The sequence below is a fragment of the Castanea sativa genome, chromosome 3 (genome assembly GCF_040712315.1).
Source record: "Castanea sativa cultivar Marrone di Chiusa Pesio chromosome 3, ASM4071231v1".
Lineage (NCBI taxonomy): Eukaryota > Viridiplantae > Streptophyta > Magnoliopsida > Fagales > Fagaceae > Castanea > Castanea sativa.
The window spans coordinates 14,756,583-14,783,971 of record NC_134015.1 but is presented as its reverse complement, the minus strand read 5'-3'; the positions used below and the strand labels follow the sequence as shown (position 1 = coordinate 14,783,971).

Genomic DNA, 27,389 nt, shown 5'->3' with positions numbered 1-27,389 from the left:
TCGGGCCGAAGTCCGCTTTGGGTTGGTGTGTCAATAGCAAATTTCTTCTATGCGGGTCAAGTTTACAGTTTCTCTTAGCTATATGGTGAGAGGTTATTTTTTATTTCATGGATAGACCTACCTATCATGGTAACTCTAATGGACTGTTTGGATGTTAAAAAAATGAGGGAGAGTAGAGAAGAGGGAGGGAGAGTAATTCAATTACCTTGTTTGGAAGTTTTTTAAGGAAGGAGAGAGAGAGGTTTGGAGGGGTTTTAACTACCTCTAACCCCTCATTTTTAATTCCCCCAAATTGGAGAGATTTGGAGAGAGAAGAGAGTAGATAAATTATTGATCAAATGAATTTCTCAATTTACCCTATCTAAATTAACAAAATTACAAACCAATTATATAAATAATAATCTTTGTTTGTTTTCTGAGAAAATTTAAAGGGAATGAAAAAAAAAAAAAATCCCACCATTTCCTAAGCCAACCCGGTGAGCACAACGAAGAGAACCAATTTCTTAGCCAAAATCCGAGCAATCGTAACCCATCGTGATTGGACCTGTTCGGGTCGGGTTGCGCCAGCCTTGGTCCAACCTCGACGAACAGCTGCGCTTGGGTTGTTCGGCGCTACGGACGACAATTTCTTCACCAGGTCCTTCTCGACGCCGCAAATGGAGTGGTGGCTTAGATCTTTGGAGTGCTTTTCGTCGACGGTGGCTTCGTTTGCGGCTGCAATGCCGAGCAATTCAATGTTGGTGGTTTTTTCCGTCACCACCACTGGACGGCGTCGCGCCGCCGGGTTTGTCGTTACAGACACGGTCGAAGACGACATTTGATTTTGAAATTTTGGAAGAGGAAAGAGGTGAGAGAGAGGCTAGGATTGGTGGGGAGGTGAATAGGTGGTCTTGGGGATGTGTAGGTTTGGGTTTTGGGGTTGAAGGTGGCTGCTGCCATGGGTGTTTGGGGAGTGAGAAACTGTGGGAATTGTTTGTTTCTCGAGAAAGTATAGGAAATTGGAGGAGGTTTTTGATATTTTATTATAATTTTTTTTAAGCTAATAAAAATTATTTTATAGTAGTTAATAGTAGTTTTATACTTTTAATCTTTTATTAGTGGTATTTGATATAATGAGGATGTTGATTAAATAATTTTTTAATCTAATAAATTAATCATAAATCAATATTGCAAGTTCATTTTTAAATAGGGGTAAATTTGTTTATTTTAATCATTTTCTCTCATCTCCATCATAATTTTTAAAACATCCAAATAAGGGGAAATGGCTAATTACTCAATTTCCCTTACTAATTTTAAAAATATCCAAATAAGGTGGAGGAATGTCATTCCCCTCTACTCTCCTCTCCTCTACTCCCCTCTACTCTCTACCCTCTCTAAACTTCCAAACAGGCCATAAGAGAATCTTTAACAACTATTCGATCCCTTTTTCCCCACTAAATTCACCTAGCTTTTCTCCAAAACTCTTTTCCAACTGGCTAAATAGAGGCTAATTATTTTATAAAAAAGCATAATAGCAAAGTCAAACGTGGCTAGCCATTGTTACATCAACAACATATTTCTCATTATTTTATAGGTTCTTCTATCTATCACACACACACTCAAGCAAGAAACGAGAAGAATATTTAAATGGAATAGAGAGTTGGTTTAGGGGTGTATTTCAAAAAAGAAAATAGATTTTAAGAATTTTTTAGAGATGTTCCAAGCTTGTCATGTGCAATTGTGCGTCCATTTTTTTTGTTATTATCTTTGGAGAGAAAGAGAGAGATGGCACACACTACCAATACGTTTGAAAGTTTAGAGTGAAAGGAGAATAATGGGTAGGGAGAAGATAATGAGAGGAGAGGATTCCTCTTATTTGGATGTTTTAAAAATTAAGCAAGAGGAAAGGAAATAAATATGCCTCCCATTTGTGCATGTTTTAAAAATTAAGTAAGAGGGAAGAGATAAGGGAAATGGTTATATAAACAATTATGATTAGTATTAGCTAATGTTGAATAAATAGATATAAATCAACATTATAAAGACAAATTGACACTTTAAATTTTATTAATATACGTGCAACCCCTCCCTTCCACATCCCAATTCCCCCACTTAACTAAATAAATTGAAGGGTTTAGGGTGCGTTTGTGTAGAGCGGCTATGTTTGCGTTTGTTTCCCTTGCATTTTTTGGGCTGGTCCATGGCACTGTTCATGGACCAGCCAAATGATAAAACGGGTGAACAGTAATTTGTAGCAATAAAAAATACTTTGCTACAGTATTTTCAGTAATAAATTTTCAATTTTTAGCAAAATAAGCGATATCCAAACGCATACTTAGAAAAGAAAGATCCTTCCAAATCACCCCCAAACCTTTCTCCCTTCTTTAAAATCTTCCAAATATGGTTCATTGAACTCTCCTCATCATTTTTCCTTTAATCTCCTATCCTCTCCCTCCATCCAAATACATTGTATCCAATTTTACATTTCTTTCCTAGCATGAATCGTGGTTTGATCGTGCAAGATTAGGACAACCTTAAGCCAGGCAAGTTGTACCTAGGGGTGAGCAGTGACCAAACCTCACCAACAAAACTGAACCTCACCCACCAAACCGTACTGAACTTTGGGCTAACTGAAGGAGCCAATGCTTGGGAACGGAATTTGATGACCCTTTCGATGCCAGTGTGGTGACACAGTCAGAGTTGATTTTCGTAATCAACCCACAAACCGTACTGATCGATTCATATATAGAGATAAAATGAAGGAAAAAAAGAGAAAAGCATTATTAAGTTTTTTTGATAATAAGTCCATAGTTAGCGGGAAAATAAAAAAGAAAAAAAAAAGATAATAAGAATACTCCTCCCTTAAGTTTGCCTAAATGAATATGAATTATATACACTAAAACACATGGTATAAAATTTTTCTTTCTTATTATAAATTAAAAAAAATCTTTTTAACTTTTTTTTTTTTTTGAGAAACAAACATACACACACACACACAAGGGAGAGGAAAATGAGTTCTAACACAAAGGCACGCCACAACTCCACTCAAAAGCCATGATAACTTTTTAGAGATGGTGGAGCAAGTTATACTACACACAACACACTCTCTTAAGCAATGTGAGACAATTACCCATTCTTTTTTTTTATTTTAGAAACAAACACACACACACACACACACACAAGGGAGAGGGAAATAAGTTCTAACACAAAGGCACACCACAACTCCACTCAAAAGTCATGGTAACTTTTAAGGGAGGGTGGGACAAGTTATACTACACACAACACACTTTCTTAAGCAATGTGGGACAATTACCCATTCTTTTTTTTTTTTTTTTTGAGAAATAAACACACACACACACAAGGGAGAGGAAAATGAGTTCTAACACAAAGGCACACCACAAATAGTTAAAAGTGGTGTATATATGATTTTTATTTATTTGTGTTATTATAACTTTAGGATCCGTTAGGTTGGAGGAGTGGAAAAGTGGGAGGATGAAAAATTGTGGGAAGATGGAAAATATTTTAGTTTTCCCTCTTGTGTGTTCGGTTGGAGGGGTGGAAAAGTGGGAGGGTGAAAAACTCTTTTGTTTAGTTGGAGAGAAAAATGGAAAGATGGAAAATGTAATTTATATAAATTGACTATTATTCCCTTGTTACATAATATGTAATAAATAGATTTATTTGTACTCATTACATAATATAAAATTTATCACATCATATATATAAATTTATATTATTATTTTTATTATTATAATATAAAAATTAGATTAAGTCACATTAAAGAGAGAGAGAGAGAGAGAGAGAGAGAGAGAGAGAGAGAGAGAGAGAGAGAGAGAACGTTTGATGAAAAAAAGAAGAAAAAAAAAAAAGAACGTTCAGGTCCTGAACGTTGAAAAAAAAATAGAAGAACGTTCAGATCTTGAACGTTGGGAAAAAAAATGTGGTCATGAATGGTTGGTGGGAGGGGCTTTTTTGTAAAATAAAGTGATCATGAATGGTCTCAATCAGAGGACTAGTTTTCTCTCCCACGTTTTCCTCCCAATTTGGGAGGAAAATATATGTGGGCCCAGGAGGAAAATTTTCCTTCTGGGTTTTCCATCCTTCCTTCTTCTTCTTTTTTCTCTCCAAAAAAATAATGGAAAATACTATTTTTCACCCTATTTTCCTCCCTTTGTTTTCTATCCCCCTATTTTCACTCCAAACAGATGGGGCCTTAAAGTATGAATTATTGCTCTATTCTCATATATAGGTAATTTGGTATTTTCTAATTAATTTGTTATCAAGTTGATGCGAATGCTCTAAACTTTTGTGTTTTACATGATTTACACTTTATAGTTGACTTACACTAGTACTGACTTTTTTTTTTTCTCGCTAAAGCACTAATACTAACTTAACTTAAGATATTGATAATATAAAATATAAATAACATTTCTGATAAGATTTATTCATTGTAAAACATTTATTTGGTCAAAAAATTATTATGTTATTATTATAGTTGGACTTAATTGTGATTGAGTAATGACTAACATTTTTTTTTAATATTTCAAACAGATAAGACCAATGAAACCAACTGCAAAAAATCGCACCGCTGTAGGTCAAAAAACCGATCATTGTCAATGTGCATCAGTTCCAGTTATGGGAAACCGATTTCTATCAGTTCATTTGGGAAAAAACTGTACCAACCGAATTGCACACACTCCTTGTTGTACCCAAGAACCCATGCAAAATTTACAAAAATAATATTATTTTAATAATTATTATTTAAATTGGCATTGTTTTGAAATTTTTGGGAATCTAAACCTTTTTTCTTTTTTTTTTTAAATCGTGTTTTGGAAACATAATCTTTAAGTTGAAATTGTATTTTTAAAACATGATTTTACTTAAAATTTTGATGAAATCTTTTTTTGAAAATACGATTTTTAAGTATTGAAATCTTGTTTTTAAAACACAATTAAAAAAAATATTGGATACTCAAATAACTTTAAAATAGTGTCAACTTAAATAATTAATATTAAATATTAAATATTTTACAAATTTTACCCAGAAGCCCAACCTAAAGATATTCTATCCAACACAGTAAGTCTTCTTCTGGCCACATGAGTAGCACATGGCCCTATAGTTTCTCTCACCCCTGACTAATGGCCTGTTTGGATGTTTAAAAAAGGAGGGGGAGTAGAGTAGAGGGAAGGGGAGTAATTCAATTACCTTGTTTGGGAGTTTTTTAAGGAAGGAGGGGGAGGGGTTTGGAGGGGTTTGAAGGGGTTTCAACTACCTCCAACCCCCTCATTTTTAATTCCCCCAAATTGGAGAGATTTGGAGGGAGAGTAGAGCACATAAAATTATTGATAAAGTAAATTACCTAATTTACCCTTATTATATTTATAAAATTACAATGTTAAAAACAAGGGCAATGGCTAATTACTCCCTTCCCCCTTACTAATTATAAAAACATCCAAACAAGGTGGAGGGTAATCATTCTCCTCTACTCCCCTCCCCACTACTCCCCTCCCCTCTACTCTCCCCCCTCTCTAAACTCCCAAACAGGCCATAAATTCCTAGTTTTCTTGAAAAATGTGCCAAAATGGCCTATGCCATGCATGATGCGCCAAGCCTTGTACTATGCCAGAGCAATTTGTTGCTTATTTTTCCTTATCTTCTCCCTCCATCCAAACGTATGGTACACAATCTGACATTTCTTTCCTAGCATGTATGGCAGTTCGACCATGCAAGATTGGGATAACCTTAAGCAGGGACGGACCTAGCTTAGCTTAGGAGAAATTATACAATTTTTTGATAGACCATGTTACTTGTCCACCATTCTATTAAAAGACTCTAACTTGTTTAAAATTGCTGAGTCAGTAATTAGTTTCTGTTTTAAAAAAATTTCTAACTTAGCAATTTTAAATAGGTGGAAGTCTTTTAGTGGAATGGTAGACAAGTGATGTGGTCCACCATGTGGATCTTATAATTTCTTCCCCTAGCTTAGGGCTCCCCCAAGATTTTTGAAAAGTTATAAGTAGTAAATATATCTCTACAAATTTTTTAAAATTTTGCCCCTAAAATATACATTCTTGCCCCTCCCGCCTCAAAAAGTTTACATAATAGTGACCCATAAAACCCAAAAATATTATCTGGCATCCATTTTTTCCAAGTGCCCAAAAACATTATAAAAAATTAAAAATTAAAAAAAAACCCTTTAGACTAAACAACATATCAAAAAAATAATTCACATATCTAGAATTCCAGATAACAAGAAAAACCATAAGACAAAGCAAAAATACCAACTAAAAAATAAAAAATCCGGTCAATAACAAAAATAAAATACTAACAAGACAATTACAAATCTCAAATCCATAGCAAAATAAATTTCAAAACCCTTTACACCAAAAAATAAATTTCAAAACCCCATTGAATTTTTACCCAATTTTTCTCTTAGTCGAGAGGTCTCTATCTCACTTAACAGTCAACTTTCATCCCTTCCTCCACGGCTTCACTCCACCAACACCCAATCACGGCCTCTACCATTGAACACTCCACACACCCTTTATTGTTCTAACAGCTTGGGTTGGTGTCTCCAACTCGTCAGTTCGTTCCATTGTCTAAACTCACACACGAATTGAAATCGACTAAGGCATGGTCTCTCTCTCTCTCTCTCTCTCTCTCTCTCTGATTGTTGTGGAGTGTATTATTTTGTTTTAGTAAGTTGTCTTTTGTCTTTTCTTTTTAACATAAGTTGTGGCATTTTTTTCTATTGCTAAAAAAGTTTATTTCTGGAAAACTTTAAATTGATGGAAAATTATTTATTTATTCAAACAACTTGCCCAATTTATTTTTTCAAACTTACAACTTTGAAAAGAATCTCACCTCTTAGATATTTCACCAATAGATGTTAATGTCTCACCGTTTTTTTTTTCCGCTAAACATTAATGCTTCATCGTTAATTAGCCATTATTTTAGTGGTTGTATAAATTTAGTAGTTGACATGGGTTTAAATTTTGACCTATTAATTGTTATTGATATAATATAGCATTATCAAGAATTGCGTATAGAATACCACCACATACCCTTAGTGCGATGGTCGCTCCACAAGTATAGGTATCTGTAGGGTGTTGGGAGCAAGGGTCGGGGATCAAGTCTCCAGAAGGGAGCTTTACACACATATACACTTAAATTGACTAGAGTAAAATTATATCTTGTATAAAAAAAAATTAAAAAAAAATTGCGTATAGAATAATTTGAATAGAACAAATAAATTGATCTAAAATTTTTAATGTGGAAAGAATAAAGCCAAATATTTATGCATTTATAATATAAATCAAATGCTTATAATATTTATGATGTCTTTGATTCGATCATTGGTAGATTTTGGTCGGACCAAAAAACATAAAACAACTCTCTTTTTTGGTTCTTTATCCAATTTGATTTTAAAAACCATGATAAATCTCTTTAATAAATACAATTTGAAAATTATAGGAAAGTCAACTAAAATATTTAAATTTTTTCAAAAGAAAAAAAATACAAATGCCTACTTTTACACCACGTTCTTATAAAATTTAATCTCTTTTAAAAAATCCTTAAACACAAAAATTTGGCCCTTGAGTTCGAATTCTAGTTCTATCCCTGACCTTAAGCTGGGCAAGATGTACCCATGAATCAAAGCAAAATATACAACAACAAAAAAAAGAAATTATTTAATAATAATTATTTAAATTGGCAATGATTTGAAAATTTTTGAAATCTAATGTTTTTTTCTTTTTCTTTTTTTAAATCGTGTTTTAGAAACACGATCTTTAAGTTAAAATTATGATTTCAAAACACGATTTCATTTAAATTTTGTCAAACTCTTGTTTTGAAAGCACAAATTTTAAGTGTCGAAATCATATTTTTTAAAAACAATTAAAAAATATGATAAATACCGTGTCAACTTAAATATATATATATATATATAATATTTTATACCAAATAGAAATTCTACTCTAACCTAATCTAAGTGTATATGTGTGTGAAACTCCCTCCTAGAAACTTAAATCTCGACCTTTACCCCCACACCCTACAAGCACTTATAATAATTAATATTAAAAATAGGGTCATGTTAACAGATGTCCTTAGCCTTTGTTTGAGAAGAGGGAATAGAATGGAAATGAATGAAAATAATAATCTTAAAATATTTTTTCCTTCTCTTGTTTGGAAGTTTTAATGGAAGGAATGAAAATTCAATTCTCTTGTTTATGAGTTTAAGTGGGAGGGAACAGAATGGGTAGGAGGGAACACTTATTCCTCTCTATTTCTTTAAAACCCCAGATTTTCATTCCCCCTGAATAAACTAAATGTTGATTTGGGAGACTCAATTATGTGAGTGATTTTTAAAGATATATTATTTTGCTAACTTCTTTAAAAGAGCTGACAAGTATAATATTATTTATTTATTTATTTATATATTTTACTAAAACTTCTAAAATACCCCTATATATTCAACCATTTATTTTAAAGTAAGGGTTTAATAGTAATATTGTTATAAAATTATTTCATTTCATTCCCTCTATGTTACCCACAAATAAGATTACTTACGCTCTACTTGTTTCATCAATGATGTTTTCTAGAAAATGAGTCATTTTCCAAGAATCATTTTCAATAAAACTATCTCATTTTTCAATGTTGATAGTAGCTTTAAATGAGTTAAAAAAACAACCTCCTAACTTCCCTTATTTAGTTTGTTGTGAGATAAAGTTGTTTTCCAAAAAAAAATTAGTGAAAAATAATCTCTAAAATTAAGTCATACTTTTTAGATTGACCAAAGATAGTTTTCCTTTGACTTTTCTATTTTTATGCTACCAAACACTGGAAAACACGGAAAACTATTTTTACACAAGGTTTTCCATCAAAACAAACGAAGCGTTACATTTCATTCATTTTCATTCTTTTATTTTAAAACATTCAATCAAGGTTACTTAATTATATTATATTCTATTCTTTTCCATTTATTTCCCTTACTTAAATACATTCCATTTCATTTTATTCCCTTATGAACTCTCAAACAAAGCCTTAAGGTAATTGTTAATAGACTATAATAGGAAATTTTTAATACCACTTTTATAGGAAATTTAAAAAGCTGTCAACAACATTTATTATTTTATCATTCTTCCAATAAAATGTTTTCTAAAAATAACTCCTAATTCAATGTCCTTAGGGTATTAATTAACATTTCCCTTAAAAATAAAGGTTCAGTTAATATATACTTTAAAACACACATTAATCATTCATTTTTAAAAAGTCTTTATTGAAAATTGAAAAAATTGTTAAAATATTAATTACTTTTACATTTTTCCATAAAAAGTTTCTTAAAATACCACATTAGTAAAACCCAAAATATAATATTTAATAAATTTTATCCATGAGGCCATGGCCATAAGCTCAACTCAAAGATATTCTATCCAACCTAGGAAGTCTCCCTTTGAGCACATGAGTAGCGCGTGGCCCTATGAATTCTCTCACTCCTGTCTAAATTCCCTGTTTTCTTGAAAAATGTACCACAATGGCCTTTACCATGCATGATGCGGCAAGCCTCGCACCAAGGCCGAGCAATTTGAAACTTTTTTTTTAGATTATAGAAAGCTTTATTTGTTGAAGTTAAAAGGTGTGACAAGAATAGAAATTTGACTAGTTCCCTCAAATTGTAGAAAGTGCTGTCTAGCAGTCTTTTCTTTTTTTTGTTGCTAATATGCTGTCTAGTAGTCTTTGTCTTTCTAGTTCCAGTTGGTATCATAACCATAATAAAACTATTATTCCATGCCAATTCCTAGGGTTACTTGGAATATTTTATGTTAAGGTATACACGTGTGTTTGAGTGATTAGAATCATTAGATCCCACCTCAAGTTATAATTACAAGACCTAGTAATTGATATGATATTGTTAAGTTGAAATCCATAAAGTTTATTCTCACCATAACGTGGGTGACACACTGACACTGATAACTTGAATAAATGCACTAGGACAATTTGAAGTAAAGTCATTGTATATCTCACTATTTCATCACTTTTTTCATTGTATAAACAGTCCTCATCCAAATATAACAATTTCTCCACAATGATTGAATCCCAAAAATGCACCAAGTGGCCTTCTGTCTGTGTTATTTGTTGTATCAAATGCTATTATATCACCAAATCTCTAGTCAATGATCATCCTTATATCAGCCCTGAAGATAATAATATTCAACCCCTCACTATCCAACTGAACAACATAAAAATATGAAGGATTTTCCTTTAATTGATGATTAAAATATCTTTTTAAGCTAGTAACTGGTATCTTTCGTAAATAATTCTTGTAATCTTTCTTGGTAAAACCAAGGATATCATATCCACCAACTTGTTTACCCATAAGTTGATAAGACTCCTTTAATTTTAATCTTGATTCATATGCCAAACTCATTTCAATAGCTTGATTTATAAACATTTTCCACAGTGATGGCATCATGTGTACAAATTTGGATCCTCCCCATTTCACAAGAGGGTTCGAATCCCTTGTAGGGTAGACGCCTCATGGCACTCGGGTAAAGCCTCATAGGGAAACAAGAACTCAACAGTTAATGTGGTGATTAACTAATGACTTCAACTGCACTCAAAAATATGTACAACCCTTGGTGCCCATATAAGGCCTTCAAAAGGAACAGAACTTCAGCAACTTATATGATAATTAATCATTTCAAGATAAAGATGTAGACCTTGAGAATAAACAAATATTGAGCAAGTCCACTAATCATTCCAAGACTTGCAATTAAAGGATATACGGCCCTAGGCATGATTGAGACCTCAACATATTTATATTTGAGAAAGTTGACAAAGCTCCATGTAGAGAAAAGTATATTTTACATGATTCTTCTTGAGAGTGGCAAATGGCTTAATCATGAAAGGGTTTGGCAGGCCACAACCTATAAAGAATAACATAACAAACGAATTAGAGAAAGAGTCGTGTTAAACAGGCTTCTATAATATAGTATGACCATGTAAGTCAACAAGCTTGCAAATTATGTAACGAGGAGATTAGCAAAGTACTATATGCATCTTATGTGTGTTTATTACTCCCTTATTCTTTAGCAGCTGGGGACTTAAAATCTAATCACAGAGATGGGAAAAGCAGGTAGATGGATTAGAAACATATTGGTGGGCAAAAGGGTGGATAAATACAATGATGAAACTTCTTTTCCTATTGAGTGTTTGAATACCAAATCAAGGAGCCAATTAGGGACCTCTAAAGTGAAGCAAAGATGGCCTTTGGGAAAAGCAGCTAACAAAGAGGCATCCCAAAATCTTTCTAAATCACTTGACTCTATTGACACTAACAAATTGGAGAAATGCAAGAAGAATTATCTTTCTTTTTCTGCTGAGTGCATGGCTACCAAATCAAGGAGTCAACCAGGAACACCTAGAATGAAGAGAAGATGGAGTATGGGAAAAGTAGCAGCTAACAACCATAAAGTTTCTAAATCACTTGACTCAATTGACACCACTAAACTTCCAATGCAGGCCGTGGCAGAAGATGAGGGTCGGCAAAATCATGCCAATGCAGAATCTGTGGTACAGCAGAATTGGGCCATGGCAATGGCAGTTAATGATGCTGAGAATGCAGCTGCCACAAAGATTCAAGCCATCTTTCGTTCTTATTTGGTATGAACTTCCACCCATAATCTTTATATTTTCAATTCTAACAACCATGCCAGTGCACAAAAGCTCAAGTTAATCCTAATGTTGGCTCAACATCATAAATAAAATTTTATACCGTCCATGCTGAAAGAACTTATTGGATATAAAAATGGGAATCAGTATGTTGTTTTCATGATCTGCCTATGTTATTTCAGGCAAGGAGAGCACTGCAAGCTTTAAAGGGACTAGTCAAGTTACAGGCACTAGTTAAGGGTCATCTTGTAAGGAAACAAACAAGTGCTATTATGCGGCGCATGCATGCAATGATGGCTATTCAAGTTAGAGCTCGAGTTCAGCGAATCCAGATGGCAGAGGAAGCACATCCTGCTGTCAAAAGGCAACCGCCCATTCACAGGAATTTCACTCAAGACAATGTATCCAGAAGAATGCATAAAGTAAGTCTTATTTTGTGTGCAGTTACAGCATTTTTCCCATGACATGTTACTTCATAAATCAAAGAGGAATGGTTTAAAAAAAGAATAATTTCTACTATTCCTTCTGGTTTTCTGGCAAGACTAAGGATAAGAAAACTCAACCAAACAAGGATGGAAATTTTTCATTACTATGGCGTTGCATACAAGAGTTTATTTGTTTGGAATTAAAAAGAAAAAAATCCATTTAGGTCCCAATTTCATTTTCTTCTAAGCAAACTAAACAAGTGCTAAGCTCCAGGGAAGCTCATTACCTGCTGCCCTGTAACAGAAGGCTATGATCTGAAATCTTCAAACACTGTTTCTCATATGGCCTTCTTTGTGTAGGAAAAAATCGATAAGAATCTCAATGAAATTCGGGGAGTTTCAAAGAGAAAAAGTGGCTATCTGAATCTTTCACAAAGTGAGAGGATAGAACAGGGTTTCACAACATATTATTCTGGACATCATTCAATCTCAAAGCGAGAAGATCCATATGGGAACCCAACACAAGCCTCTTTCACTTTTCAACAAGCTGATTTTATAGAACATGTGCCACATGACTATCCATTCTTACCAAGTTACATGGCCAACACAGAATCTTCAAGGGCTAAAGCTAGGTCAAAGAGTGAACCAAAGCAACGCCCAAATGGGAGAACGAGGCAGAAAAGTAAGCAAATGGAGTTAATAGATGGAATGAGTGCCCCAGTAAATTATCAATTTCAACACTCATCTTCACACTTGAAACACAATAGTCATGATGGCCATGACCCCTGGTTTATCAAGCTCTATCAGTCAATGAGATCATCAAACATCAAGTTTGAGTCAACGAGCACAACCAGCAGTCATTCCAACCACTACCGATATCTCAATGCATATGATGTAAGAAATCATCTAGGGCTTCACTAAATTCTATTGACTTCAACTTGTTTTCTTTTTTTCATTTTGTCTAATTTCTTTCATTAATGAATGCAGCCCCATATGACTCTGTTCTAGCCATTGATCATCATGTGGTAGACAAATTATTCAAGCTTCAACTACAGAATGATTAGGCTGAAATATAAATGAAAGGAGGAGACATTGGATTATGCCTGTCATAAGAAAACTACAAAGGAGCATGGAATTTAATCCTTATACTAATTTTCATTCATTTTTTCTCTTGACTGCTCGTATTTGATCATGTTCCTGTCATGCAATGAAGAACCGAAAAAGCTACAAGTATATGTACAGGCTCAAGTGAATTTCAAGAAACAAAAATTCATTGAAATGGATCTCTTTCTTGCAAAAAGAAACTAGAGGCATTTGGTTTGTCAAAACCAAATCACTTGTCATCAGAGATTGTGTAACAAGATCAAATATATCTCTTCAACCACAGACACTGCCATCATTACCCTCCTTGTTAGTAACTTATTATCTTACATTCGTTTATTCTTTTAGCATTCTCTTGTCTTTGCATTTCCTCCAACTTAAATCAAGTAACTAGCATCTAGACATTAGGTGCCAGAGCACAAATATGCAAGTTCATGCTTTCATTAATATATAATCAAATTATGCCAACACTATGAAAGAGCGAGTTCATTAGCACCACAAGTTTGCTGCCTCATATAAAAGTAAAATTTGAAGTTCTATCTGATCTGACACCTAAAAATCAAATTTGAGATTTCCACCAGTTCATCACACTAGGTTGAACCAGTCTTGAAGTAAACAGCAATATGATTATCTTTTTTTTGCTAACAATACGAGTATCATTGATACGGACATTCACCTTCAAACCACCGGCAGAAATATCTGCAGAAACTTCACATAAAAGCTTTGAACTTCTCTAGCAGTTAGCATGCCATAAAATACCGCACTTAGCCCTTTTCTTAATATAGGTAATAAGAAATTTTAATAAACCAAAAAAATCATACATAGGGAACCAATAGAGTATACTGGACATGTACCCAAAGGTTCCTTAATCAAGATCACGAACTTTGATGTGAATCTCTCTTCAGGTAGCTCCTAGTCCTCAAACATCCTGAGATTCCTCTAGCTCCATACATGGCAACATTGAAATAATCCTTTCACCATTTTAGGCATCACCCACTTCATTCTAAAGACAACAAATATAAAATTCCACAACTCTGTAGCTACTAGAATATGCAATAGCAGATGATCCAGAATTTCTTCACTATTCTTACACATGATACACCTATTCACCATCACCATTCCTCTTTTCATAAGATTACCACTACCAATACTCTTTTGATGGGGTTATCCAGCGTAAGAATTTTCCCCCAAGCTGCAGCCCACACAAAGAAAGATATCTTCATAGGAGTTTTTGTCCTCCATGCTGCCTTCCAAGGAAAATCTGAAAACACCACCTTTCAGCACATCATAAGAAGTAAGAACACTGAAACAACGATATTATTCCATTTCCAGCTTACCATCTCTTCCATACCTACACGAACTTAACCGAGTACAACAGTTCTATAGAGTTTGCAAACATTTTCATCTCCTAATCCTGAGCAGGCCTCACAAAAAAATAGGATTCCAATGAACTCCACCATTACATCCTGCCATGCAATCACCCACCATAACATCTTTATGGTCGCTAACTAAAATAGTTCAGAGGACAAAATGACAAAGATGCTAGGTTCCTATCAGCATACGAAGTATCATTCCAAAATCTTATCCGCCTTGTATCACCAACACTACATTTAACAAATTAGGGAAACGAGTCCCACCTGGCTCTAATCACCCTCTTAAACCAAAAACCATGTGAGTGGCACACAGTAAGCGAAGATCAATTCCACACACCATTCCCAATATATTAACCCCACCAATCTCCTCCATAACTTGCCAGTCTCTCAAGTGAATCTTCATAGCCACATCCCCCATTAGGCCTGGCTAGAGCACACTATACATGAGCAAAGTTAGTACCCTTAAGCTGAATTAAACTGTACCTAGGGTATTTTCTTTTATTCAATACAAGGCCCTAAACGACTCAAATTCAGAGCATTTCAATTTTGAATGCATACCTAGTGTAGTAATAAGATATCCAAGACATTATCAAGGGATCCCAGATTCGTACGTATATGAAGAAGTATCTATAAGCATAAATGTTTGTGCGTGTGTTTTTGTACTTTTGTGCACGTGTGCACGCAAACATTTGCAAGAATCTGTTGTCCTATAAAATGGCAAATCCAAATCAGATATCCTAATAGAATCTGAAATGTTATGTCAGATACTAAAGTCAAATATTTGCCTATGAAAAATATAGGGGGGAAAAAATGAATGCATCTGCTATAAGCCTGCAATGAGTACTAGGACATGTTTTCCTCCAAATTATTATCATATAATTCACAATAAAGTTTACTTATACCCTAAGTCATCTCCCTTTATTTTATAGGGAAAAAAAATAAGCAGCTAGTTATGTCTTTTTTTACTTTGACCTGTGTTTTGTGAGCTCACTTCCACTCACTCAGGTGCTATATTTATGGTAGAAAGATAGGTATAGGTTGTCTTTTTAGTTTCTCTTTTTTCCTGCTTCCTTAACCTAATGCACTAGCAATTCTTGAGGAAAAGACTTGATATGACCAAAGTGCGTAAATAGTGCTTTTCTACATCGCTAAAAATGGGTACATTTCGTTGGGGCCAAACTCAATCATCAAAAAATAAAATAAAATGGCTGCATTTTGGCTCAAAGCAAACTAGCTTTTGAATATTGAATAATTACATTACACTCTATACAGGATCTGATTGGTAAAACCATGCCCCCAAGAAGATTAATGCCAGAAACATAAAGATTGGTTCTGATTCTGCACAGAGATTTTACCCTTTGGTAGTATTGTGCAGCATACAACCGAAAGCCTTGGTTAAGCTAGCCATACACCAGGCATAAAGGATCAGTTGAACCAATAGAAAGTACCTGAATGTTCGTCAACCACAAGAAAGAAAGTTTGGACCATAACAACAGAAAAGAAGAAAATAATAAAAAAGCAAGAAAAATACATCTTCATGAATCTTTAAGACAATGTGCCAGTACAAAGCCATTGATATAGTGGAATTAAAACAATACAGTAAGAAACGTTTGTACATATTAGAATACTTCTATTACCTCATCTAATTTGTTAAGCTACAATACAAATCCATGACAGATGATACCTAATTAGCATCTCAATGAAAGTCTTAAAATTGAAACATTGATGAACATGGAAGAGGCATGAAAATCTATCAAAAACCTATGATATCAGCATCTGCCTAAGCTCCTAGTGCCTCTAGATGTCAAACAAAATAGAGCCGACTATAAATTGTTAGAGGTAGATTTATAGTACATGTGGCAGCATTTCATTAATATCATCTTCCTGCTTGAGATTATTCTCCTTGATGCTCTTAGTCAACCAGATAGCAGTTTCCCTAGGGGATACCTTCCCAGGCCCAAATGGCTTCAGCAACACCCCAAGCTCATCATACCTTTCCTGTTGCAGCAACCTTGCACTAAATTCAAGCAAACCTTCCAAGGCTTCTGCTCTTTGCTGGTATGATGATGTGTCAAACCGGCGTTGGCGAGAATCTGATGAAGTACGGCTTGATGCCCCTGCAGTTGCATTTTGATCAGAGCATACATCACTTCCATCCTTTCCATCTGCTTGAAACAGGTTGCGTTGAATTCCCTGCCATGCATCAGGGCAACTGGGCCTGGCAGAAGCTCTATCCGTCTCTATTGTACATTTGTCCTTGGTGATGGAACGATCATTGTACTGTGGGGACCCAGAGGAGCCTTGTACCGAGGTTGTTGAAGTTTTACGGACAGGAAAGAACGGGTCTTCGTAAGAGGCTAAAGGGAATTCCACCATCCTGTCAATACGAGGGGAATTGACAGAAACATCTGGAGATTTTAAACAGTGAAGGATACCAATATTGGGCCGGCAAGGAGACTGTTGACTTGCACCTCTTGTTGACAATGGCAAAGATGCTCTTCGAGCTGTTGTGATAGTTCTTGGAGTGGATGAAACAGGAAACTGCAAAAATGAAATTCAAGAACTCAAATTTCTAATGCAAGTAAATATTGCCAAAAAAAAAAAAAATCCCAACATGCAATGAAAAAGTCACCCACTGAAAAGTGATTATTCAAGTTTGAGCTTGTTGGTCGGAGAAACTTACATGCGACCATCATCCAATGCATGTGCACACACACACACACACACACACACACACACACAGTGACTTCTAATAAATCTTACCGATTCACTTCTTTTAGGAAGGTCACCAGCTCTTGCTATAGTACGTCTTGAAGATTTAGAAATATCTGAAGCTTTGGCTACAACTGTCTTAGAAATGGCTGTCTCTTCAATGATGCCTCGAACAGACAGCTCTTGTAATCTTTGAGTCAGATAACTTGGGTTATCATGAATTTCTAAAGTAGAGCACAGAGAATCTTGCTCGGCTCCAGATATGCTTGGATTCAAAGTCCTATCATTGTTGAATGAACGGCGCTTTTCCCTGTAAGTAGAATAAGGAACATCTTTTGGCTCCGAAAATCTGGTTTTCTTCATGTAAGTGGTTTCAGGCCACTGGGCAGGTAAACTACCTCTTCGTGGGCTGTTGATCTTGAGGTGAATCTTAAGAACATAAGCCTGAAGGTGGGAATGCCTAAGTAGGTCTGCGGCCTGCCATAATAAATACACTTCATATGAGAGGAAAATCTTCAGTGCCTCTAAACACAGTATAAATGAATAAATTCAAGAAACAGCATACTTCCAAAAATTTTCAACTAGTGTTGGTCATATTGCAATCACAAGAATCTTGCCATCATAAAACTGAATGGAAGATTTCTAGGCTCATTTGTATATCCTTTCTAAACTTAAATGGCAAAGGTCATGACACATTTTTGGATATCCTTTTTGAAATTCTTCGAACTAGCAGGAAAAGTGACTTTCCTTTTTTATTTTTTCAACTTACTTTATTTTCTTGCTGCAAAGTGGGACTAAGAAAACACTTCAGCAAACCACTAAGCAATGACATTTTTGGTAAAGAATTGAGAGAGAATGTGCAGGACTGAGGGTGACCTAAATAACAACAGTGGTTACGGGCGAAAGGGTGATTGCTGAGCCAATCTATTAAACATTAATTCATTTGAAAATGAATAAATAGATTATAACTTCTTAGTAAAATATTAATAAATAAAAAATTTATTCATATTTTGATGCCAAGAGGTTGTTTATTTCAACCCAATAAATATGAGTTCATTTTGAGTTTAAACAAGGTTTGACACAATATATTAAATACTTTTCAAGTAAAAAGTAAATCTAAACTAATTATAGGATTTAGAATTTTAATGAATCATAGTTGTGTATTGAAAATTAAATTTTATTAATATTATTTTTCAGTAATATTGAATAATTAATTAGAGAAGAAAAAAATAAGGTTGATGGTATAATTTTATATTTTATATAAATTTTTTTTACAGTTAATTTCAAATTATACTAATATCAGTTTCTAATTGCGATTTTTTTTTTAAAGATTTGATCTCCTAATCCATTATGATTCAATTTTTCAACAACTTCAGTAGATATGATCACTAAGGAGTAAGGAGATATGGGAACTCAAACATGAACTATAACAAAAGAGAAAGTATCCAGAGAACGTAAAATAAATGCTTTGTTTGCTTCATTTGTTCCAACGAAAAATGTTTTCTGAGAAACACTTTCTGAAAAGTGACTTGTTTTCCTTTGTTTGATTACAATCTTGAAAATGGCTGTACAACATTTTTTGTTGGTTGGTTTGCACAGAAAAATTATTAATATGCTTTGTAATTCCAAACAATTGTTGAACAAAAACTTTACTTCACAAAAGTAGATCCAAATGGGAAAACATTTCCTATTTTTTAGGTCATTGGGGATGCTTAAATGGGGAAAAAAAAAACCCACATTTAGAATCTACATGAAAAATTATGTGGGAAAATGACTGGTTGGAGAAAGACAGTCATTTGGAAAATGTCATCAATCAATCTATGCAGAGAGAAAGGGGACAAAGAGAGATAAGTTAGTAATGAGTTTTTTGTAGTGTGGAGTGTGTTTGTGGAAGTCTATTGAATATGTTACGTAAAAACAAAAAACGTTTTCCACAACTCCACTCTATGGACTTTTTTTCCACCGAAACAAACAAAGCATTAACACAATAAAGGATGTGAGACCCAATTTTTATGATGTAACTTATTTTTTATTAGATATGAAACACAATGATTTTCCAGCTAACTTTAATTTTGATACACAGTCATGACATCCCACATGCCAAGATTATTACTATCATGCAGCCCACCAATTAGAGCAACAATGCCACTGCCTACAACACCTCTACCATCAAAAGACCATCTCTCTACTAACACAGCTTGCCTCCACCATCTAGGGCATCACACTTGACATTGCCACTACGGCTATTGATATTTAACACAGTGATATGCCGCCACCGAGGAGATATAGGGCGATGGGGCAACAGGAATATGGGCTAGCATTTAACAAAAATTTACTTGAATTGTCCCCAAAAACCTTCAAGGTTTTTCATTAGTTCAGCATAAAGGCAAATTAAGTGGCATCCCTCAACCAACATGCGGCAGATTTTAGTGAACATGCTAAATAGAGCATTAATGACTAAGAAAATGAAGTATAGAATGACTAAATCTTTTGTATACTTTGAAAATCATCGGCCAAGTGGCCAGTTATCCTATATTAATATAGATATATTTCACATATTTGTATAAGATGTAGATCATAGAATAATTATACATACACTTGGTCTAAGTTCTGGGTTTTTCCGCAGCATGCTTTTAACAAGACCTCGACTGAAAACAGAAATAAGCAATATGGTTAGAACAACAGCACTCACCAACTAAAAGCTAAGATACATATACAAATAAAAATTTGTTTTTAACCTTACAAGTGAACCTTAGGAAATTAGTAATCACAATCTAGCTCATTGCCAAATGCATATCTTGGGTGTCTTTAGGTAGTAGATTTTGTAATAAACCAAGCAAAAAGGTAAGATGAAGACTGGCATGAACAGCCAAAAAGGCATAAGACTTACAATGCACCAGAATATTTTGTTGGAAGTGGAGAAACTATAGACTTATTTATTTTGTTGATCAGTGCTTGCATGTCCTGCCCAATAAAAAGAAAGTAAACTTTAAAACAATGAAAAACAACAATTGCTATACATCCAGGAGAAAGCGTAAAAGCATAGATGTAGCAGGGAAACCTTGCAGTGTTAACCATGGTGAAAACGTTCTGATAAAAGAAAGGTACAGTAGAACCTTCATAAACTCACACACACAGAGGTAGGTTTTTATTGAATAAATGGAATCTTCATAAACTTGGGATACCAAATCCAGACCATATAAACTCACACACACAGAGGTAGGGAGCAACATGACTATGCATTACAGAAATGAATTTAAAGTTTTTTTTTTTTTTTTTGGGTATAAGCACTGCCAAAGTTTACTTACAAACAACATCTTAAACATCCTAAATATCTCAAACTAATTTCATAAAAAATCTATATAAAAAACTCTATATTTGAAATATCTAGAGGATGAGTATGCATGCACTTGCATGAGTTTATTACATTCATATTCCTCTTCTTTTTTTTCTTTTTTCTTTTTTTGGTAACCACTTAATGCATTAAGGATCCGGAAAAAACAATTCAAGTCCTGTCTGAAAAATTAAAATACAAATGGGGAATAATATAATCAGCAGGCAGACAAACTACAAATCCAGTTGTTGAGCGCATCCCATTTTTGCTAAAGCATCAGCGCATATATTGGTTTCCTTGTAAATACGCTAAACTCAATGGTGTTTGATCCACATCAGAAACTACCCCCACTCATTCATAATGGACCTAAGAAAGAAATTATGAAATTTTAAACAGCTCAATATCTGAACCACTATAAAAGCATCAAGCTCAACATCTAAACGAGTAATCGCAATCCCGAAATGCCCACAGCCCAGCTTCAGCACTCCTCATAATTCCAATGGACCAAGGGTAGCCTTTCATCCGACATCCAAGGAACTCTCAAGTAAGCCCACCCCCCCCCCCCCCCCCAAAAAAAAAAAAAAAAAACCTGAATTACCCTTCATGGATCTGTCAGAATTTAGCTTGTGCCATTTTATGGTCAGAGAAAGGGGAGGTTAAACAGCTTTGGGTTCCTTCTCCAAGGAAAAAACTCGATCTCAACAGGGTCAAACTTGGATGAAGGATCCTTAAAAGTCCAATTTATTTCTAAACAACCTGGGAGACCAGACACCCAAAGGAAAGACAATTTTCCAAGGGATAGACTGTATGCAGTACATAACACTCGAGCAACAGTCGTTGTTTAGCCAATGTTCCATGAAAGGAAAAGAGAGTGGATGAAATAGCTGGGGATGTCTAGCCAATTCCAGAAGGAATTGGTCACTTGACATTCCCTAAGGAGTGAATCCAACGAGGCTTGAAGACACAGCGCAAAACAGTAGAAACTTTGGACCTCAGTTCACAACAGTTTCCAGAACACTATTATATGCAACATAACCACATAAAGAACTGAGCCTTGGAGAAGGATTTAATTTTCAAATCCAATCACAAGTTTCTACATTCATGCTCAATATCTTAAATATGGCTGTTTTATGTATTAGGCTTAACAAAATTAGATTCTTAGGATCTGACCATTCACATATATGATGATGAAATTTTGAAGTATCAGAGTGGCCTAGTTACACTTACACATGTACACTATTTTTAGCAAATAAATAACAAAACATGATGATTGATGCCCACAAATTCTGCATGATCCTCCTAGTACAAGTATTTCCTTGAAACTCAGAGAATAGAAATGCAGCAATCTACCCTTTTTCTATTGCTAAACGCAATCTACATCTATGTATGCCTTAAAATGAAAAGAATAAGGTCCAAAAACTTACAAATGCTTTAAATGCAGGCCTATGAGCAGTCATTTCATACATACAGCATCCTGGATAACAGAATTTCACAATACATAAACACTTTCAGTGAAACAACTATAAAATTAATCAATGCCAAATAACTTTCACACACTCACACAAAATGCTTACCCAAAGACCAAATATCTGACTTTGAACCATAAGGTATATCAGCAAGAAGCTCAGGACACATATAGCTTGGAGTTCCCACAACCTGATTTACAAGATGAGAATTATCATCAATGATAAATGATAAGAAATCATTCATAAGTTGACCAATATAAAGAGATTGCATTACTTACAGAAGAAGCAAGATCATCTGAGGTCAACATTTTGGCAAGTCCAAAATCACCTGCACCATCATTGATCTATTGTTAGCAAAACTACAATCACCTTTGATAGAACTACAGAAATTATAGACTCACTTACCAAGACGTATGTCTTGATCTTTTGTCAAGAATATATTTGAACACTGGAGGAATCATGGAAGAGTATCAGAATAAATTAGCATCAGAGTATATGGATGGAGAGAGAAACACCACTAACCTTGACATCACGATGAAGAATATGATTTAAGTGCAAGTAGTCAAGTGCCATCAGAAGTTGAACAAGCCACTTACAAAGCTTCTGATAAAAGTATCTTTAATAATCAGATGCAAAGACTCTGAGAATGATAAACTACTTAAGCACATGATAGTTGAATACTGTGCAAGGAATGTAAAATCAAAATCAACTTTTGCAGCAAAAGGATAAAGAAAATAATAACAAAAAACAAAATAAATAAAAACCTCTTCAGAAAAAAGAAGACCATTAGCTTTCTTTATAGCTTCTGCCCTGTGCCACACAGAAAAAAGTTGTATGGGTGATCCGAAGTTATACAATTCCTTAAGACAAAGAAAAATCTTCCATTTCTCAAATCCTACTTCAACAAAAAAGAAAACTCACATGTCACCTCCTTCACAATAACCAATAACAATGCAGACATAGCAACCCTGAGGGAAAAGGCATCAATATGAACCAATGTTAGGCTATAGCAAGTTAGTGAGGTTGCCATACATGATTAGCAAAAACACACAAATTGGGAGAAAGACACAAATTTAGAAACAAAAGTAATAATAATAATAATAATAATAATAATAATAATAATAATAAAAAATAAATAAATAGATAAATAAAATTTAAATGAGGTCAGATATCCTAGAGGACCAATTGTGCAACAATAGAGCACTCCATGTGGGATCAAAGGTGTTCACCACTGACTTGACACCATGCATCAAAGCTGTAGACAAGGCCATCAAAAATCTTGAATGATTTTCTTGATTTTAGACCATGTCCAACCCCATCCATAGATGGCTACTGATTTTGAATCAAATTTGTGGAATGATTATTTATGACAAAAAAGGAAACTTGTTTGAACAATTCACATTGCTGACTCGACTCAACTCAGCTATCGATGGCCTTACTCCAATTATGGTTAAAAATGAATCAATGATGAAAACCAACACAAGAAGTATCTCACAAACTTGTAATTCAAGAATATCCTTAATGTCCAAGAATCTCAGCAAGAGAGCAATCTAAAACCTAAGAATTAAGACATATTTTGCAATTTCATATAGTTTGGTACATTCCATATAAATTTAAAATTTTCAAAAGAAACATTTTAACAAGCACCAACAGCAGAGAATCTGGACCCATTTTGGCTTTAGGGGAAGAAGAAAAACAGAAGCTCCATCAAACCAATCAGGCAGCAGAAAAATGGAAATAGCATACCAATTCAGAACAAACACAAAAAAAAAAAAATATATATATATATATATATATATATATATATATATATATATATTGGATAAGTAAATAGGCAATATATAATTACAGGAACAACATACCTTCTCTACCCAAGAATCCTTGTACTCCACAATAAAGGGATTTCGTAGTTTAGAAATAAGCTCCATCTACAGAAAACCAAAGAAGGATCAAATCCAGAAAGTCACATAAATCCAAATAATTCAACAAAAATGGTTCAAATGTAGCCCAATTAGCTATCATATTTTCTACTACAATCCAGTCCAGTATACGTGTTTTGCTAAGTAATTTGGAAAGAAGAGAAAGCAGTGGGCCCGTAAACTAAGTCTGAAACCCACTCCATAGTCCATACTGTCCATCATGTTTTTTTAGTATGTAATGCACAAACGTATCATCCATTTCAAGGCCTAAAAAATATTAAATTCATCTACTGCCTCATGTGCAGCAGCTGTTAACATATTTTTAAAACTTGGTCAACTATGTTCACCATTTCTCACAAGATATACAAAGCACAGAACTTTTCCTTTTCTTCTTTTCCTAGTTTTTGTTTTCATTAAGTCCCTTGGTATGTTAGTCCTCAAGAACCTCAAACAAAAATATTCAGGACTAGTGTAGCATAAACATATAAAAAGAGATAACATAAATGGAAAATTTAATCATAATGCAGACCCAACCTCCTGGTGTGCAGATCTACGAGACCTATCAGTCTGGCGGGCAAGACGAATCTTTTTCAACACATACCTTAATACATCAACACAAAAAAGAAAAGAAGCCAAATTAGAACTCAAAGCACAATCAGAAATAACCATTATACTAGACATGAATAAATTCTCAATCATACGGCTCTCAAAAAAAAAAAAAAAACCAAGAGTGTGATTTTTCATTCTCACTTCTTCTTCTCATGCTTATGCCTCACAAGAAGAGCAGCACCAAAAGCTCCTTTACCAATTTGCTCCAGAATCTCGTATTGCTCCATGTGATTGATAGCCTCTATATTCCTCTTCTTCCGGGCATATACCAAAACCAATTCAATATTCCCACTACATATTCACAAAAACCATGGATCATGCTTCAAAAGATGATTCTAGGAATGTACTGAAGTTTGAAAGTGAAATGAATGCAGCAAAGTAAATACAAAGGAAAGCAACACTAATCTGCCAAGTTACTCAATAATCCCATATGCTTATAAAGTAAAATTCTTTCTTTTGTTTCCTTTTTTCTTGTGAAACAAATAACCGCATTGTAACAAATAAGATGCTTCTCACTTTAAAGAGATAATGCAAGTAATTAAAGAGACCATTCAAAGCCAAAATCAAAAGATTTAACTTGTAAAGCTCGCTATGAAACCACATTGGTCAAACCATTTGACGAAATAGTGAAATGAATAAATACTCAATAAAGTTTGAATTTTTATGTAAAAACTAAAAACCAACCCAGTAAGCCAAAGGGTCTCAAATATTTAGTCCAAAAAATAAAAAAAGATAGTTTACATTCTAACATTTTCTCAGAAACCAAACACTGTCTACATCATGAAAAAGGCAAAATATCTATAGATAGAGAAGCAATCTCAGACCACAAATTCCTCAGAAACCCAAACAAAGATCCAATGTGTACACAGAATGCATCACACGCACACACACACAAACACACATACATAAACACATACATACATGTATACAAGAAAAGGGTGAGTGAATCTGTGAGTAAAACCCAGAAATGGGAAATGCACCTTGAAAGGGAATGTGGGGTGGGGGGGAGATAAAAGTGGATCAGAGAGGAGAGATCACAGTGAGAGTGGAAGAGACAAAGAGAAAAAGAAGGAGAAGCAGCAGAGTTCGAGGCTCCACATTGGAAGAAGCAGAGCAAGTTGAAGAAGAAGACGACAGAGTTGAAAGACAGGTACTAGTTCAAGAAACAACAGTGGAGGAAGTCGCACTGCCTCTTTCGCCATTACCTTTCCACACACAAACTGACAAACTTAAAGAGAGAGATTACATTGCTTTTTTTTTTATGATAATAATAAAATAAAATAAAAGAGAAATATTATAAAACTACAATGTATAAAGGTTTTTTCTTTTTCTTTTTGGTAGACACAATGTATAAGTTTAACATATATTTATATTAGCAAAAGAGAAAAGAGAGAGAAAGACAGAGAGGGTGATGGGTCAAAATGGGAATGATGTGTAATGTTGTGAAGGAGAGAGAGAGAGAGAGAGAGGAGTGGGTTATATATGCTTTTCAGTTTCTGTGTTGTGAAAAGGAGTGAAAATGAGATTGTTGGATTGTGGGGGTGGATAGGGAATACTTGAAGAATCTAGAGTCAAGAACTACTTCATCTTCTTGTAAATGACTACATGGATAGCAGTTAAAGTCTGCTGAAAAGAGAGAAATTAGTGCAAGGTGGTCTCTTTCAGTACAATTGTCAGCTTTTTAGTGGGCTTTTACATAATTTCCTCTCTTCTTTTTTCTTTTTTTTTTAATCTTTTTCTTATTTATATTCTTAGTATTTAGATATGTGCCTTTCTCTTTTCCTCTTTTTCGGTTGTGTTGTTTGAATGACACTTTATTTTCCCCCTTCTTTTCATATTCTTATATTTTAGGTAGTTAAAGGTTGTTTGAACAATCAACTGTTCATCAACAAAAAAAAAAAAACTAATCTGATCCGCCCATCCAATTGGAATCAATGAATTCATTTTGGTCAATTTCAATCAAGACTTAGGTTAGTATTGAATTTCACATCGTTAATTAGTTAAGTTAGGTTTAGGTTAAAAACAGAACTCAACTATATTAACCAATTATGTCTCATTGTTGGAAGTCAAATATAATAAGTCTCATCCTCAACTACTACCACCATTGGACCCCAAATTGTGATATGAGAAATGCCTTGTGGTGCCTAGTTCTCTCTCTTAGATCTACTCTCTTTCATCCATATCTGCTCCAATCACTGCTAGATTTGCTCTCTTTAGGTTTTGGTTGTGGGTTTTAAATCTAGGTTATGGGTTTCAATATTCGATCAACCATACTAACTGAAAAAAAGAATAGCCTCCAACGTTGATGGAAAGCCGACATCAACAGCACTACAGCGATTCCAATTCTAAGAACATCAATCTTAGCAATGCGACTAAAAAATCACCCCAAAACTGGCTACACTGAACCATGTTCTCTCCTAGCTAAAAGGGTAAAGGTCATTGGCAATTAAGTGTTTCTGTCGTTTGTTATCATATCATCCCCTTCATTTGCTTATATAAATATGTAATGCAATTTATTTTATTTTATTTTTTATACCAATAATTGATGCCAAAAATTTTGTAACTTAATGGTGTAGATGTGTAATTAGTGGCGGCTCCAAGAATTTTTATGAGGATAGTCATTAAGAAACTTAAATTATACAAAATCTAATAAAAAGAGAATTTCATACACTGACAAAACACACACACACTCACACACGCAAATACATAAAATCTTACAATTTCCTTCTATAATTTTTTTTGTTTTGAAATTGTTACATGATAGTCTCATTATTAATGTTGCAAACTACATCTCTTCAATT

General features: G+C 34.2%; 2 protein-coding genes across 4 annotated transcripts; one reads left to right on the top strand and one right to left on the bottom strand.

Annotated features, from left to right (window-relative positions):
* Positions 1–11,100: 11,100 nt before the first annotated feature.
* Positions 11,101–13,496, top strand: LOC142628561 (protein IQ-DOMAIN 19-like). The gene is made up of 4 exons (XM_075802634.1): positions 11,101–11,640; positions 11,832–12,071; positions 12,435–12,968; positions 13,062–13,496. The coding sequence occupies exons 1-4, from the start codon at positions 11,101–11,103 to the stop codon at positions 13,080–13,082; spliced, it is 1,335 nt and encodes a 444-aa protein (XP_075658749.1). The 3' UTR covers positions 13,083–13,496.
* Positions 13,497–16,059: 2,563 nt separating this feature from the next.
* Positions 16,060–26,032, bottom strand: LOC142627991 (serine/threonine-protein kinase Nek2-like). 3 transcript variants are annotated; one of them, XM_075801910.1, is made up of 15 exons: positions 25,510–26,032; positions 24,730–24,879; positions 24,514–24,580; positions 23,923–23,988; positions 22,982–23,028; positions 22,825–22,870; positions 22,583–22,663; positions 22,466–22,508; positions 22,339–22,388; positions 22,169–22,250; positions 22,019–22,068; positions 20,151–20,224; positions 19,857–19,908; positions 17,312–17,737; positions 16,060–17,089 (listed from the first exon to the last, which is right to left on the bottom strand). In XM_075801910.1, the coding sequence occupies exons 2-15, from the start codon at positions 24,813–24,815 to the stop codon at positions 16,394–16,396; spliced, it is 1,866 nt and encodes a 621-aa protein (XP_075658025.1). In that variant the 5' UTR covers positions 24,816–24,879; positions 25,510–26,032; the 3' UTR covers positions 16,060–16,393. The 3 variants fall into 3 exon arrangements, with proteins under 3 accessions (XP_075658025.1, XP_075658024.1, XP_075658026.1); XM_075801909.1 differs by having other exon boundaries at positions 25,569–26,011; XM_075801911.1 differs by having other exon boundaries at positions 25,506–25,739.
* Between the last annotated feature and the right edge of the window lie 1,357 nt (positions 26,033–27,389).

Excerpts from the sequence above, each read along its gene's own strand:
- LOC142628561 (XM_075802634.1), top strand. The coding sequence starts at position 11,101 with ATGGGAAAAGCAGGTAGATGGATTAGAAACATATTGGTGGGCAAAAGG. Across the intron at positions 11,641-11,831 it reads CCATCTTTCGTTCTTATTTG|GCAAGGAGAGCACTGCAAGC; the intron begins GTATGAACTTCC and ends ATGTTATTTCAG. Across the intron at positions 12,072-12,434 it reads TATCCAGAAGAATGCATAAA|GAAAAAATCGATAAGAATCT; the intron begins GTAAGTCTTATT and ends TTCTTTGTGTAG.
- LOC142627991 (XM_075801910.1), bottom strand. The coding sequence starts at position 24,815 with ATGGAGCAATACGAGATTCTGGAGCAAATTGGTAAAGGAGCTTTTGGT. Across the intron at positions 23,029-23,922 it reads AGGATTCTTGGGTAGAGAAG|GGTTGCTATGTCTGCATTGT; the intron begins GTATGTTGTTCC and ends CTTTTCCCTCAG. Across the intron at positions 19,909-20,150 it reads ACAAAATATTCTGGTGCATT|TCGAGGTCTTGTTAAAAGCA; the intron begins GTAAGTCTTATG and ends TTCTGTTTTCAG.